This window comes from Vipera ursinii (genome assembly GCF_947247035.1).
Source record: "Vipera ursinii genome assembly, chromosome: 7".
NCBI classification, from domain to species: Eukaryota; Metazoa; Chordata; class Lepidosauria; order Squamata; family Viperidae; genus Vipera; species Vipera ursinii.
Genome location: NC_139521.1, coordinates 39,037,404 through 39,054,716, shown reverse-complemented (window position 1 = coordinate 39,054,716; position 17,313 = coordinate 39,037,404). Strand labels below are relative to the sequence as shown.

Sequence of the window (17,313 nt, the reverse complement as noted above, 5' to 3'; positions counted from 1 at the left end):
GGTTGTTGATATTTCTTCCGGCAATCTTAATTCTAACTTTTGATTCATCTGGCCCTGCCTTTCTCATGATATGCTCTGCATATAAGTTAAATAGGCAGGGCGACAGTATACATCCTTGCTGGACTCCTTTCCCAATTTTGAACCAATCAGTGGTTCCGTGTCCAGTTCTCACTGTTGCTTCTTGGCCCACATATAGGTTTCTCAAGAGACAAATAAGATGGTCTGGTACTCCCATCTCTTTAAGACCTTGCCACAGTTTGTTATGATCCACACAATCAAAGGCTTTAGCATAGTCAGTGAAGCAGAAGTAGATGTTTTTCTGGAACTCTCTAGCTTTCTCCATGAACCAGCGTATGTTGGCAATTTGATCTCTAGTTCCTCTGCCTCTTCGAAATCCTGCCTGTACTTCTGGTAGTTCTCGATCCACATACTGCTGGAGTCTAGCTTGTAGGATTTTAAGCATAACTTTACTAGCATGTGAAATGAGTGCAATGGTGCAGTAGTTTGAACATTCTTTGGCTCTGCCTTTCTTTGGAATTGGAATGTAAACTGATCTTTTCCTATCCTGTGGCCACTGTTGAGTTTTCCAAATTTGCTGGCAAATTGAGTGTAGCACTTTTACTGCATCGTCTTTTAAGATTTTGAATAGCTCAGCTGGAATACTGTCACCTCCACTAGCTTTGTTGTTGCTCAGTTTTTCTAAGGCCCACTTCACTTCACATTCTAGGATGTCTGGCTCAAGGTCAGTGATCACCTCATTGTGATTATCAGGGACGTTAAGCTCATTCTTGTATAGTTCTTCTGTGTAATTTTGCCATCTCTTCTTAATCTCTTCTGCCTCTGTTAGATCCCTGCCATTTTGGTCCTTTATCATGCCCATTTTTGCATTAAACATTCCCTTCATCTCTCCAATTTTCTTGAAAAGATCTCTGGTCCTCCCTATTCTATTGTTTTCTTCTATTCTTTGCACTGTTCATTTAAGAAGGCATTCTTATCTCTTCTAGCTATTCTCTGGAATTCTGCATTCAATCGGGCATATCTTTCTTTTTCTCCCTTGCCTTTCGCGTCCCTCCTTTCCTCAGCTATTTGCAAAGCTTCCTCAGACAGCCATTTTGCTTTCTTGCATTTTCTTTTCTTTGGGATGGTTTTAGTTGCTACCTCTTGTACAATGTTGCAAACCTCTTTCCATAGTTCTTCAGGCACTCTATCAGATCTAATTCCTTAAATCTATTTGTCACCTCTATTGTGTATTCAACAGGGATATGATTTAATTCATACCTGAGTGGCCTAGTGCTTTTCCCTACTTTCTTCAGTTTAAGCCTAAACTTTGCAATGAGAAGCTCATGGTCTGAGCCACAGTCAGCTCCTGGTCTTGTTTTTACTGACTGTATAGAGCTTCTCCATCTTTGGCTGCAGAGAATATAGTCAATCTGATTTTTGTGTTGACCATCTGGTGATGTCCATGTGTAGAGCCGTCTCTTGGGTTGTTGGAAAAGAGTGTTTACTATGACCATCATATTCTCTTGACAAAATTCTATCAACCTGTGCCCTGCTTCATTTTGTACTCCAAGGCCAAACTTGCCTGTTATTCCGGTTATCTTTTGGCTTTCCTACTTTAGCATGCCAATCCACCATGATGATAAGGACATCATTTTTTGGTGTTAGTTCTATAAGGTGCTGTAGAGCTTCATAGAACCGGTCAATTTCATCCTCTTCAGCACTGGTGGTTGGGGCATAGACTTGGACTACTGTGATATTGAATGGTTTGCCTTGGATTCGCACTGAGATCATTCTGTCATTTTGAGGATTGTATCCCAGTATTGCTTTTCCTACTCTTTTATTGACTATGAAGGCTACTCCATTTCTTCTGAGGGATTCTTGCCCGCAGTAGTATACCTGATGGGCATATGAATTAAATTCACCCATTCCTGTCCATTTTAATTCGCTAATACCTAAGATTTTGATGTTCAGTCTTGTCATCTCTTGTTTGACCACATCCAGCTTTCCTTGATTCATGGATCTTACATTCCAGGTTCCTATGGAGAAAAAATCTTTACAGCATTGGACTTTCCTTTCACCACCAGACACATCCACAGCTGAGCGTCCTTTCGGCTTTGGCCCAGTCGCTTCATTCTTTCTGGCGCTACTAGTACTAGCCCTCTGCTCTTCCCCAGTAGCATATTGGACGCCTTCCAACCTGAGGGGCTCATCTTCCAGCGTCATATCATTTTGCCTTTTGGTACTGTCCATAGGGTTTTCATGGCAAAGATACTGGAGTGGGTTGCCATTTCCTTCTCCAGTGGATCACATTTTGTCAGAACTCTCTGCTATGACCTTTCCGTCTTGGGTGGCCCTGCACGGCATAGCTCATAGCTTCATTGAATTACGCAAGCCCCTTCGCCATGACAAGGCAGTAATCCATGAAGGGGAGGTTATGAATATATTTGATTTAATCAAAATCAATCAAATATTCTGTTTCATTAGATAGACAAATGATGCTTTTTGTTTTCTGCACTTATGAATTCAAGTGACTTTATATTAAACATTACATTTTCCAGTATAAGTTTGCATACTTCCTTTTCTCATCACTTTCAGAAATTGTTTGTTAATTGCTCTTTGGCTATTAGGAACCTTTTGATTGATGTGTTTTACAGTATAGGGTTAGTAACCTTCAATCCTTACTGGAAGTAGTTTTAGTACATGTTTAATGACTTAAAAATGGGGAGGGGGGCTGAACAGTAAGAGGGTGGTTATAACATTTAAATTTGAAAGCTATAAATGGAATAAGTATCCAGAAAAAAATGAAATAAGGGTTTGGAATCCTTCCCATGGGAAAATGCTTTTGTTTTGAATTCTTTAAAACAATCATATAAGATAGGACTCTAAAAAGTGGGAACTAGTAGGAACTGAAGATTATAATTAAAGGAGAAGAACCCTCAAACACAACTTACAAATACAGAATACAAAATATATAGACTGTCTTCAAAAGGTACTATAGAAGAGGAGCATTTTTTATCCGGCATCATTGAGACTAATTTGAAAGTGGATTTAAGCATGACAGACTACAAGAATGAGATGGAAAAAGATGTTGCACTAAATATACAACAACAACAAAAACCAAACCCACTAAGGTCTTAATAATTAAATGGAATATATAAATAAACTAAGAGAATGACTGGATAATTTTTCTAAATTGGGATTATAAAAGAGGCTCATAAAAGTTTTGAAGAATTTTGTGAGAAGAGAAAGAAAAATGAAAAGAAATCAAGTTCTAGGTCAATATTTGAAGTTACTAAAGATCAAGATTATTAGGAGTAAAATTTGAAGAAGGTTAAAATAGATATGTTGTTTCTAGTAACCCTTAATGGACTTTTGTGATGTCATGGCTGAAATGACAAAACTGTAAGAATTTATTTATAGATATGAGAGGGGATGTGGGAAGAAGAGATCATCTGATATATTTTAAGAGAAGGTGATAAGTGATTACAATTGTTTATAATTTGTTGTGATGAAGACGGAAGTCGTTTCTTTATATATTTCTATTTTTCTTTTTAGTAGGCATTAGTTTTTATCTTTGCAGTTGTAATTTTTAATAAAATTACTATTAAAAATATTCTGGAAGGCTATTGTTGGAATCCATCAGAATCCCTTTGATTGGAGGCAGGTCCAGTTCCAGAGAAGAATTAATTTGGTTAAGAAAAATCACTTTCTAACTTAAAAATTTCCATCATGTTTTAGTTCCACTGTCATTATTAGATTGCTATTATTAGATTTACTCCAGCTGGAAGAAGACCTAGGAGATGAAATTACAAAATTTTGTCTATCTTTTCCAGGCTTGCATTCTTTGGTTTTTACCAAAGCTAAAGAAATAGTCATATAGCAGATAATATATATTGATTTGTAGAGTGATAATGCTGAAAGTTTCCATTGGGAGGACCTTAAGTAATTTTTTTGAGGCAGCTAAATAATCTTGCTTCTGTAAAATATCATAGAACCTTTATCATAGTATGCTGTAATACACTACCTTCAACTTTACAGGAATGACATTCCTAATTTATTCCCTTTGCAGAGATGCTCTGTCTGTTAAATAAAAGGACAGGTTGTTATGCTTCTGGTTCTATTGTGAATGCACTATGTATATTTAACTCACTTCAAATAAGGTCCCTAAAAATGAAATAAATTTTCATTTGTCCTCAATCACTTTGAAGTTGCAAATTCTGTTTCAGAGACTGTATTATTAGGGAGCAAACAAGATAGTTATGCAACCTAACTAAAAATAAAGTAAGTAATTTGGGAATTGTTATCTAAAACATTATAGCAGTTTGTTTGATAACGAAGAGTGTTTTTATGCCTTTGTGTATATCTTAAAATGTAGCTATTAGTATTTAAAGTTTTAGCAGTTTATTTTATTGCTGCACTGTATTTTTGTTTCTTCCCATGTTAATTACATTTCTTAATAGATTTCCACTTGTATTCTGTAAATTCTACTGTAAAACTGTATATTTTTCTAGTTAGTGACCATAATGAAGATGTTCTCTTCTGTTTGACATTATAAATTGAATGCTATTTTTCTTTGGTAGAAATTCAGAATATAAATCTAATGTCAGTCTAATTACTTTAGCATCCTTTTCCTCCTCGTCTCCTCTTCCTAATATCTGGTAAATATTTATAGTTGTTCAGAATCCTAACATTATATGGATAATTAGATTTGTGACTCCTTGGGTTGTTTTTCAGAGATATTTCCTTACCAAATTCCTCAATGCCTTTAACAATAGCAGATATAGTAAAAAAGCTGAGAATGTCTTAAAAAGTGAGGGAGGTATTCTGCCTTGAAAGTAGCCCATGTAGAATTGTACAGCACGGTCAAACATCAGGAATTGACCATGGGAAATACTTTATGCCATTTTATGTGGCATCATAAAATGATTTATAATTTCAATGTCATAAATGATTTTGTAAAATTTGCCAAATTTCAATTCTATGGGAGTTATGGGTCCCAGATTTTGAGGCAGCTTTTAATTTAGTTCATTTGAGGTATCTTGGTTCAAAATATTTTGCTCTCTGATGAACTGCTTTGCCCAGTTAAAGCTTATTCTTTCAGCCCAACATATTGCACAAGATTGTTATTGTGGGAGTAAAACTAAGGTGTGTGTGTGTGTGTGTGTGTGTGTGTGTGTGTTTTACATAGGCCGCCTTGAGTTCCTGGAAGAAAGAAGACTTATCAATCTAATAAACTAGCGAATAGCTTTTAGTAACACTAAATAATGCCTACTGGAATAATCCCATTTTTGTGCCAAAGAATACGGTAGTAGAACACAAATTGTCCATAAGGGCCTCTTCCTGGAGAAATTGATTTATAGATTTTGTAGGAAGGAGACTGTAGATGCTCTGTAAAGTAAAAATGTACACAGTTCTGGAAAAAAATGAAAGTGTAAAACTGTCTTCAATATGTGGGCAGAGATCTTGTAAAGTTCATTTTGTTCAAATTGCAAGGAGTAATGCATTATTTCTTTACATTAATGCAATTATATGGTTTTCTTTGAAAGGAACCCCTGGAGTTACTGGGGGGTGGGGTGGGAAATCTGCCTTTCAGACGATTAAAATGTGATTAAGTTGACATATTATTATTTTTTTCTTCTGTTGTAGGTACTTCTTGATCTTGCCAGTTTAATATTTGAGGAGCAGCAATCATTAGAAGTCATTTTGAAGAAGATAGCTGCCACTATAATTTCCTTCATGCAAGTGCAAAAGTGCACCATTTTCATAGTGGATGAAGACTGTTCAGTAAGTATGGATCTTGACTGTCTTCTCAACTGGCAAATTCTCAGTTTTGGCAAAGTGTGTATCTGTACAATTACAGATGGATTAGTCAACAGTTATTTAAGCCTTAGTTAAATCCTAACATGACTACTACATGGTGAATACCCTTAAATAGTATTCAAAAGCCTGATATGAAATTAGGCTGGCAACAACATTATAATATTAAAAACATATTATGTCCATGCTGAAAGGCCAACAGTAATTGCAAATTGTTTAGGGGCACAATTTAAGGCAGACATGTCAAACACAAGGCCCAGGGGCTGGATCCGGCCCGCGAAGTGGCTTCATGTGGCCCGCGAAGCCATCCTGGAAACTGTGAGGGAACGGCCCCCACTGCCTTGGCCCTGGCCCAGAGACCCTCCTTCTGCCAGAGACCCTCAGATCTGTCCCACTCCTGCCTAGGCCCCCACTGCCATCCTTGATGCGAATGATGTAGAGCTGGCCATGCCCGCCCAGTAGGCCACACGCATTCTAGCCACGCCCACCCAGTAGTCCACGCCCATCCTGGCCGTACCCACCCGGCCCCCTGAGGGCAACCACAATGCTGATGCAGCCCTCAATGAAATTGAGTTTGACACCCCTGATTTAAGGTGTTGCATTGACCTAACAAACTTGGGCTTGGCTGTTAGAGACTGCTAATGTTAACATGATCCTGCTCAATCAAAGTCAATCAGAGAAGCCCTATTGAGGATAGGGTCATTTCCTAGGTTTGTTATTCTGATTCATGGAAAAGAGCTGTCTCTTGTATGGCAGCTGAGGAAAAAGCACTTTTGGAATTGCACCATTTTTTAAAATTGATAGTGATGTTAAATACCCTATTTAAAAAAAGGTAGTGTATGAATCAACATCATGTTCAACATACAAGGTGAAGCTCATTATGTAGTAAATTAAACTGAGCCTAATATATTGTATAAATTAGAAAATTAGTATAACCATGGTAATAGGTCAGTTTTGTTTATCATGGGTCTTAAAATGCTTTACGAAACACAGTAAATCATTGATAGCTTCTTGAAATCATTTTTCACTAGGCAGGAAATAAATGAATTATGCTCTTTTACAATACAAACAATTTTACTGTGCATTTTAACTAACCCCAAACTCTGTTCTCATATTTAGGATTCATTCTCCAGTGTCTTTCACATGGAATATGAAGAAATAGAAGATTCCAGTGAGACCCACAAAAGGTAAAAGAACTAGATTCAAGAGATTTTTATGGCTGCACACTTTTCCTTCATAGTTAAAGCCATCAGTTTTCAGCAATCAGAAACATGACCACAGCAGGACCCCGTTTAAAAGGATAGCTAGCTCGTACATTGCATTAGTTTCAGTGAGGCTTGCAAAGGAGGCGGTGTTCATTTTGTTTGATCAGCCTTAACAGATGGAAGAGTTGGAGATGTGGCATATACATCTTTCCCCCCCCCCTTCTTTTTAGGAACAACGTATCACTATACCAACTATTTGTGGATGGCCCCAATCTATAAGTATTTCTTATATGTGCTGACTAACTCATCCAACATAAAATTCACATTTAGAAATGTGGAAAGAGAGACACAGAGAAGCCTGCCATTAATTCTGCAGAGAGCATTCTTTTGCCAGTAAACCTTCTGTTATTGGAAAGTGCTCTGAATCCCAGTGTATTTTTCCCCCCTTCATCCTGTTGATCAGTGGCTGCCATCTAGTGGCGTTATAGGTGCCCTGGCATCCACTGTATGAGTGCTGTGTTGCTCACCCCCTTGCTAGGGCTTCTCATATCTGAGCTTCAGTTATTCGTCAATTTATTCAATTCCTTGCTTTGAGTATTTCTAAAACTATAATAAACAAGTAAAAATATATTAAAGAAATAATTTGCTTTTTCTCCAGGAATTCAAGGTGATGTACGTGCTATTGCTTCCTCAAAGCTAAAGTCTGGGGGAGAGGTTGAGTAGAGAAATAGTGAATGGTCCAAAGTCACGCAGGTAGCTTGTACCTTAGTTTCCCCAGTCTTAGCCTACCATGCTAACCACCATGTCATGCAAACTCATTCAAAGGGCATGGCCGTTTTATCTCTTCTGTGGATCAGATCGGTACATCCAAGAAATCCATTCATCTTCTCCATTTTTATTAGTCACTCTGCAGCATCCTTAACCAATTATTTAAATTGGTTTAGTTCTAGTTTTGTTGGTTGAATAAATGACTAACTAATGCACTTTTATTGGTTGTGTTTCTTCAGAATGAAATGAGGTATCAATTAAATGTGTTTAAGACTAAAATGTCAACCAGCCTAGTTGCAAATTTACAACCTGAGTAAACTATGAATTCTTATTTCAAGGAGGCCTGCAAATTAATCTTTCTTAAAACAGAACTACACAGACCAGTATTTTGTTTAATACAATGGCTCATATGTCTTATGAAAAGCCCTTTTTTGTGGCAAACGAAAGGATAGGATGATTCAAACAGAAAAGAGTTAATAATAGCAGATTTGTGAAACATTAGTCATTGCAAAGAGATGCTTTGAAATTGTTTATTTTTAGCTGTATCTCCATGACAGTAAAAAGAACTTTGGAATCTTGAGTCTTCAAAATGCTCTCATGATCTGCCCAGTGAAGAGCATGAATTTTAAATTGAAGATTATCAGGCCAGTGCAAAAGTATTTTGAGTACAGATATTATTATTTATTATTATTTATTCAATTTGTATACTGCCCTTCTCCCGAAGGACTCAGGGCGGTTAACAGGTAGTCTTTGACTTGCAGTCTTTTGTTTAGTGAGCATTCAAAGTTTTATTTATTTATTTTTATTTTAATTCCATTTATATCCCGCCCTTCTCTGAAGACTCAGGGCGGCTTACAAACTTAGCAGTTACAACGGCACTGAGAAAAGTGATTTGTAACCAGTTTTCACACTTACCATCATTGCAGCATCCCTATGGTCACATGATCAAAATTCGGGCACTTGGCAACTGGCATGTATTCATGACCTTTGCACTGTCCCAGGGTCATGTGATCACCATTTATAACCTTCCCAACTGGTTTCCAACAACTAAAGTCAATGGGGGAAGCCAACTGCATGATTCACTTAACAAATGCAGGGATTCTTTTAACAACTGTGGTAAAAAGTTGTAAAATGAGGCACAACTGACTTAACTGTCTTGTTTAGCTACGGAAACTTTGGGCTGAATTGTGGTTGTAAATAGTACCAAAACAACAATGAAACTGCTAACGTGGGGTTAAAATGAATTTGGTATTTTCTTTAGAGCAAATGTCTTTTTGAATAAAATATTTGTACCAATCAACAAGGCTATTAGGAAGAATACCAAGTTAGTTATTCAGAAATTATATTTCAGGATTTTGGTGAGGGCATTGCAAAACCTCTTTATTTTATTCTTAAAATCTTGGAGAAGACAGTTAAGGAATTAGATATCTAAGCTCTATACTTGCTTTCAGCTCTTTCAATAAGGCCTCTAAACACTGATTAATATTAATAACTTTTCCTTGTATGTAATATATTTAGATCACTCCTGGCTCTGGGATGACCTTTTTAAAATGTAAAATGTTGTTTTTAATATATTTATGGTAAGGGACCTCAAAAGTTAGATGTAGCATAAGTCTTCCTGATCTCAGGATCAGGCTAAAGGATGTGGTGCATTTCTTGAAAATAAAGATTATGTTGAAGTTTGTCATGGCTAGACATATTACTTAAACTACAAAATGGAAAATTACTGGATTAAGCATCATAGCCACTAAAATCCATGACCTCAAGCATGTTAGCTGTATCCAGAGCATTCATAAGATCTATGTAACACTGTTTGGAACATCAGCCATTGATACAACATGCTTTTCATATGCTTAATTGACCATTAGAATTTGCTTCTAAGAGTAGATAATTAATACAGTTAACTGAGTCCATTTCTTTTTCTATCTCAACAGAGACAATGATACAGACCAAATTAATTATATGTATGCCCAGTATGTCAAGAATACTATGGAGCCTCTTAATATTCCACAAGTGCACCAAGACAAAAGATTTCCTTGGACAGTAAGTAACACAAGCCAACATACAAAAATTGACTGGGCATATGGTTTGATGTAATTACCTTTTCCAGCAATTGTTTCTATTAAAAAGCTTATAAAATGTAAATAGATGTACTCATGCTGTGCTTTAGCATCTGCCTCAATCTCCATTGTGTTTCATGGAATGACACTGCCTTCTTGACCCTGCATTTCCACCTCTTACTGTATCAGTGGAGGGCCTTCTGCTGGTGTGCTAGTTCTTCTTTCCCTACTTCTTAATAAGGATTTGTTTGACCTATTTCCACCTTGGCTGAAGAGGCATGACCTGTTGACTTTACTAACACAGCCGGTAATGTCTAGTGAGCTTAGAACAACCTGGCATGCAAATACTGTATACGTTCAGGGCTTTTTTTCTCATAAAACGCTCAGAACGGAGTTCCGGCACCTTTTTTGGATGGAACCTTGTAGGGTAGGCAAGGTGGGTTGTATGACATGTGTGAGTTCCGGCACCTTTTTCTTTTACAAAAAAAGCACTGTATACGTTGAACTAATTGTTTCCAATGTCAGTATCATTCAGTAGCGATGCCTTATTGCATCTTATATGTTAATTAGATTAATTGGTTTTGTTAGTTATTGCTGTGGCTGCTTTCTTGGAAAGCTTCTTTTCACCCTGCTTGGACCATTGCTGTTATTATTCACCCTCCTTGGACCATTATTCCCACCATTTGATAGTCTGTCAGCCAATACAGAAAGGGTTTTCCATTTAGTAACCATATTTTTATGTATTAACTTAAGTAATAAATCTTCTGAACTGAAACTTAACATGTGATCCTGATACTTCACACCTAACAGTTATGTGTATTTATTTTTATGTCAAAATCAATTCAGATCCACCTTTATAATAAAAACCAAAATATATTTTATATATTATTGTTGATATATTTATTATTGTGTTTAAAAATATACATCTAGTCTTTGTATATGTCTACATAAGAGAAAGGGAGAGATACAGAGATTTATCAAGATTGTTTGAAGGACAGGTACAGTATTATGTAGAATTTTGCAGTTATTTCCAATTGTTTTCCATATTGCACTTTTGAGAAGGGCGGGATATAAATGGGATTAAAATAAAATAAAAAAAATATGACCAGTTCTTGCCTGCAGAAAAATGATATTTCTTGCAGACATTCCAATGCACTAATTTTTACTATTTTGTCATGCCATTGTTTGTAGTCAGTCTGCACGATCTTATTGCTGCAGCTAACTAAGGGGTTCCACTGTTACTTTAGCTTTGCAGAACTGGCATTTGCTTCCTGTTGCTGTCTTCTCAATTCTGGTTTTGTATACATTTATTCTTAAGGATTGGTCTTGTGCAACCAGACTTAACTCCTCTGTCTGTTTCTTCAACTTTCCCAATCTCAGTCATTGCCAGGCCTTGTTGTTATCTGCTTTGCCGGCTAAGGTGGTTTTTTTATTTGTTTTTTACATGCTGGTCATGTAATACTTTGCCTTACCATCCCTTTTCTATTCTTCATCTGATCTTTCTTGAAAGCCAGTTTGATCTCTCCAGTATTCAGTAAATCTTCATGATATACCGGCTTCAGGTATCTTTTTCATTGTCCTTCAGCTATTCTTCTAATATCCATTTTTTCTTCTTCATCTGACTGTGTACTTTCAACATTCCATGCCCACCTATGCTCCTTGGTAAGTAATGTCAACATTGCTGCTCCAACCAGGATGAAGAGCATGATTCATTGTCATTATTTTTCTGGTCTTCCTATCCAGGGATTTTAGGTCTGTTTGAGTCTAGTCCACTATGTCAGCTGTATATCTAATTACAGGAATTGCCTAGGTGTTAACAGCCTTGATGGTATTTCCTCCACTGAGCTTGAACTTTCAGAGATTCTTCATTGTCATGATGAAAAAAGGGGGGGGGAAATAGATCCAGGAAACTACAGACCTATCAGCCTGACCTCAATACCTGGGAAGGTTCTGGAAAAGATAATCAAACAACCAGTCAGTGAACACCTAGAGACAAACAAAGTCATTACTAAAAACCAACATGGGTTTGTCAAAAGCAGATCATGCCAGACAAATCTTATTGCATTCTATGACCAAGTGACAAAATTAGTGGACCAGAGGAATGCTGTGGATATAATTCACTTGGACTTCAGTAAGGCATTTGATAAAGTAGATCACAACCTACTACTTAATAAGATAGAAAAATGTGGGTTAAACAGCATTACCACCAGATGGATTTGTAGCTGGCAGACTAGCCGTACTCAGTGTGTGGTCCTCAATGGAACCACATCTACATGGAAGGAAGTGTGTAGTGGGGTGCCCCAGGGCTCTGTTGTGGGCGTAGTGCTCTTCAACATCTTCATCAATGATTCGGATGAGGGGATAGATGGGGAACTCATCAAATTTGCAGACAACACCAAGCTGGCAGGAATAGCCAATACTCCAGAAGATAGGCTTAAGATAAAGGAGGATATGGACAGGCTTGAACATTGGGCGCTATCTAACAAAATGAAATTCAGTGGTGAAAAAAGAAAGGTTCTACATTTAGGCAAGAAAAACCAAATATACAGGTATAGTATAGGTGGTACCTTGCTCAATAGTAGTAACTGTGAGAGGGATTTTGGAGTCCTAGTGGACAATCACTTCAATATGAGCCAGCAGTGTGCTGCAGCTGCCAAGAAAGCCAACCCAGTGCTAGGCTGCATTAACAGAGGGATAGAATCAAGATCACATGAAGTATTAATACCACTTTACAATGCCTTGTTAAGGCCACACTTGGAATACTGCATCCAATTTTGGTCACCACGATGTAAAAAAGATGTTGAGACTCTAAAAAGAGTACAGAGAAGAGCAACAAAGATGATTAGGGGACTGGAAGCTAAAACATTTAAGGAACAGTTGCTGGAATTGGGTATGTCTAGTTAATGAAGAGAAGGACGAGGGGGGGACATGATAGCAGTGTTTCAATATCTCAGGGGCTGCCACAAAGAAGAAGGAGTCAAGCTATTCTCCAAAGCACCTGAAGGCAGGACAAGAAGCAACGGATGGAAACTAATCAAAGAGAGAAGCAACCTAGAACTAAGGAGAAACTTCCTGACAGAACAATTAACCAGTGGAACAACTTGCCTCCAGAAGCAGTGTATGTTCCAAGACTGGAAGTTTTTAAGAAGAGACTGGACAGCCATTTGTCTGAAATGGTATAGGGTTTCCTGCCTGAGCAGGGGATTGGACTAGATGACCTCCAAGGTCCCTTCCAACAACTTCTTCTTCTTCTTCTTCTTCTTCTTCTTCTTCTTCTTCTTCTTCTTCTTCTTCTTCTTCTTCTTCTTCTTCTTCTTCTTCTTCATTATCATCATCATCATCACAGTCAGCCAGATGTTCAGACTGGATTTGGCATTTTTGTCTACCTATTGAGTCCTTACCAAGGAGCTGGGATAGGAAGATGTGGATGTTTGATGGTATTGCAGATATCGTTGCAGGATAGAAGCAGTTCCTAGTAAGGCCGCCTTTTGCAATTGACTAATGGCAAATTTGTCAATGCCAATGGTGTTCAAGTGGTGCTCCAGTTGTTTTGTTGTTGTTGTTGTTGTTGTTGTTGTTGTTGTTATTATTATTATTATTATTATTATTATTATTATTATTATTATTATTATTATTATTATTTTGATTGGGCTTTGGTTTTCATATCCAAGGGAATACTAGAATTCACAGTGTCCTGATTTTTAGATCAGTTCTATAACTGCTACACTAAGCTCTTATGTAGTTAATAAAGTATTATGCTTTTTTTTCCTTAACAGAATGAATGTTCAGACAGTACAAATCAGCACATTGAAAGCTTGCTCTGCACGCCTATAAAAAATGGAAAGAAGAATAAAGTGATAGGTATAACATTTTGAAGTTTTCAATTATGCTTCAGTTTATGCACATAGGTGGCATTTTATTCCCATTGGAAATTGAAAAAAAGCAATGTGTGAAATTTCTAAGATCATTCTTCACTAATAACCTATGCCTTATACATAGCCACATGTCATAAAAACAAATGGATTTAACACTGTGTCATAAGGACAAATTTTGTACACTGACCTAAAATAAATATTTTTGGAAAACAAGTGGATAAAATATAAATGTATTCTTCCAAATAAGATGCTTTGAATTAGGGAATTGGGGAGCTACAGAAGAATGTCCTGGGTAGAATTATGAAACAAACAATAGTAGTTTTACTATAGGAAAAAACACTTCATTTTTTGCAAAGTGGAGCACCTAAAATTAGCTGATGATCGTGACTCAGTAGAGTACCACCTGAGCTGTGGTTTCTGAAATTTAGAATTGTGTGGGCTGTGACTTGGAGCACTATCCTCCAACCTAACAATAAAGTTGGACTCACCAAATCCTGAGCAGATGGAACACAGTTACTAACACTATTCTAGAACTTGAAAGGTCATAGACTACTATTATAGATAAGATCAATCCAGTTTTATTTTTCAGCAAGAAAACAACATGTTTGGATTTTTGTTTCACTTGTCCCGTATTATGTGCTGACATCAAATGCAAAACAGTTCTTTAAGAAATTTTATTATGGAAATGAAAGACATATTAGGATCAAATGTACTTCTTTTAATGTTGTTAATCAGTGTATTGTAGTGAAGCATTGTCATTTTTTTAAACAAAATTTGCACTGCATTCATTTGCCTTCTGCTGTCTTACAGATATTAAGCTGCAGACCTGCAAATAGCAAACTTTACCGAGCTGTTTCTGAGAAACACTCAAGCAGTGCTAGATAGCTTGGTCTTTATCACCCCAACCCCTCAGGTCTTTTATTCAGGCACTTAAGGCTTAGATCAGGGGTCTTCAAACTTGGCCCTTTTATGACTTGTGGACTTTTATAACTTGCGTGCCTGGCTAAGGAATTCTGGGAGTTGAAGTCCACAAGTCATTAAAGGGCCAAGTTTGAAGACCCCTGGCTTAAATGCTTGGGTCAGCAAAGATCCCCTTTGGTAGAATAAAACTCATTTTACTTCTGAATGCCATTTAATTATCTTATTTCGTTTTAGTGGCATGTATGGTTTTTCTTTTGTATTGTTGTATAATGATTTTGTACATTCCAAAGAGTCACATTGTTCAAGTTAGGCAGTCTTATAAATATAGATATTTAATAAATGAGTAATTTTTGAAAATATAAAAATTAGCATGCATATAAAATTAGCATGAATAAAAATAAAATTAGTATAAATGGTCACTTGGTGATCCTGTCTTCTCAGCATCTTTGAGCTACAGTACATCAAATGCCAGTGAAGTAATTCAAGTGTTGGATTAGGATTGAGGCTACCCAGATTCAATTCCAATGTCACTCATCAAAAATCACTGGATGACTTTGGATCAGTTATTCTTTTACAGTCCAGCTGTAAAAGGTTTGTTGTGGGATAAAGGGAAACAAGATCTCATATAAGCACCTTGGGGTTATTGAAGGAAAAGCATAGTATTAAATAAACACTTGATATTTTAGTTATTAATTATTAAAACTTCTAATTTCAATAGCAGTTTTCCTGTTTGTATTTTGCCATTTGGTTTGCTTCTGTGGGATGCTTATAACTATGACTTTTGTGAGTGTGTACCTATACTTTCATTAGCAGTGTCTTTTGGATTATCAGTGACTCACTAATGATATGGACAATTTCAGCCACTTTCTTAACAAAATACTTTTAAATAGGACTTAAACTGAAAGGTGGCAGTGATGTGTGATGAGTTCATGTATGAATAAACTCTTAGTTAAGACACGATTCTATAGATCTGTTGTACATCCAGATAATAGAGTTTCCAAAGTAGATTCCTAAGTGAAGTACTACAGTAAGCACTTATAGGGAATGATCCCAAGACACCCACTTGAATTTAGCAGATAATCAGTCAGTTAATAAATTAGTGATATTTTCTCTGTAGTTAAAATGCAGATTAATATGCACATAATTTGCAATTTTCAAATAAGAATGTACAAGCCCTGGGTGTGCTAACCTCATATTCATTACAGCATTTTGGCATGCTTATAAATGTTTAATGAGTTTGTAAAGGACAAATTGTCTTTAGGGATTTCATCAAACTAAAGGTCTATTAATAGTAAAAGCCGAGAAGAAAATTAAGACTTGGGATATTATAATGTTCCATTTGATGTTTTGTTTTCAGCAAACCCCCATGCTTATATAAGGAAAAGTAAACACCACAGACTCAAATGAAGCTAGTTAATTTTTTTGAAGTATGTAAACCAATACATGAAGATTCAAAACTAAACGTCTGCTTCCACATAGCCTGAATTAATTTTCTTAAAAATGTTGTGGCACAATGTGTAATTTTTGTTTGAATCCCCGGACCATTTAAAAGTTTAAATGATAGATTTCTAATTATTCTTTCTGAAGAAAAAATAAAATTTTAATATAAATGTGTGATACTGTTTTAACCGTTCAGTCGTGTCCGGCTCTTGGTGACTTTATAGCAAGGGCTCTCCATGCTACTCTGTCAAGCATAGCTTCTTTCAGTTAAATGTGTGATTAATGCTAATCGATTATGTACTTTTTCAAGGGTATCATTTGGTTGTGGTTTTTTTTATTATTATTATGACCCAGGGGTTTGTCAACTTGCAAACAAGATGGAAGAAAACTCAGGCAAAATAAAAGCTTTCAATAGAAATGATGAACAGTTTTTGGAAGCTTTTGTTATCTTCTGTGGCTTAGGAATACAGAACACCCAGATGTATGAAGCTGTGGAAAGAGCCATGGCAAAGCAAATGGTGACATTAGAGGTAAGAATAAATTAAGGCAGTCTTTATGTACTGTTTTTTTATTCGAATTCTTGCTGACTTTAAAGCAAGCCCAATGTTCAGCTACCAACTGAAGCTCTCTCTTATTGACTCTATGCTTCTATATTTCCATGTGCTTGCACAGCAGTGGTGGATTATCACTCTCATGGGATCCAGCTGCGAACCCAACTACTTCCTTTCCTAAACATATTGCATATTGGCAATTGTGACCAATGTAGGTGGTTTGTCTTCTTGCACTAAAAAAGATATGATTGTGGCGCTGGGACATCTTCTCTTTCCTATCTATGGTTTACTATGTTTTTGGTCCAGCCCTTCAAACAAGTCATATCTGGGATAATAGCAAGGTCACTGTAGAGTTCATCTACAGCAGGGGTGTCAAACTGCCAACCCGTGGGCCGGATGCGTCATCCAAAAGCCGCGCTCACCCCATTGCCGGCAATGGCAAAACCGTCCCGATACGTTGCACGATGTCACGTGACGTCACGAGTTTGACATGTCTGCTCTACAGTATTTCATCAAATCATATCAAGTATTGCTGTCATCTTGCCTAGCCTTTTAATTTCCATTAATTATAATGCACATGCTATGAATGAGAAGCTAGGAGATCCTGATGTGCTCTTAACAGCCTCCAAAATAACCTGAGAAATCAGATAATCTAGACACTGGCTAACCTTGCATT

General features: G+C 36.8%; 1 protein-coding gene across 3 annotated transcripts in view; it reads left to right on the top strand.

Annotated features, from left to right (window-relative positions):
• The window catches only part of PDE5A (phosphodiesterase 5A), an 83,157-nt gene that overhangs the window by 45,039 nt on the left and 20,805 nt on the right, over positions 1-17,313 (top strand). For all 3 annotated transcript variants that reach the window (XM_083367006.1, XM_083367004.1, XM_083367005.1), the window contains 5 exons: positions 5,647-5,784; positions 6,937-7,004; positions 9,725-9,833; positions 13,627-13,711; positions 16,441-16,616. In XM_083367006.1, the coding sequence (XP_083223132.1) occupies positions 5,647-5,784; positions 6,937-7,004; positions 9,725-9,833; positions 13,627-13,711; positions 16,441-16,616 (576 nt within the window). The remainder of the gene's footprint in view (positions 1-5,646; positions 5,785-6,936; positions 7,005-9,724; positions 9,834-13,626; positions 13,712-16,440; positions 16,617-17,313) is intronic.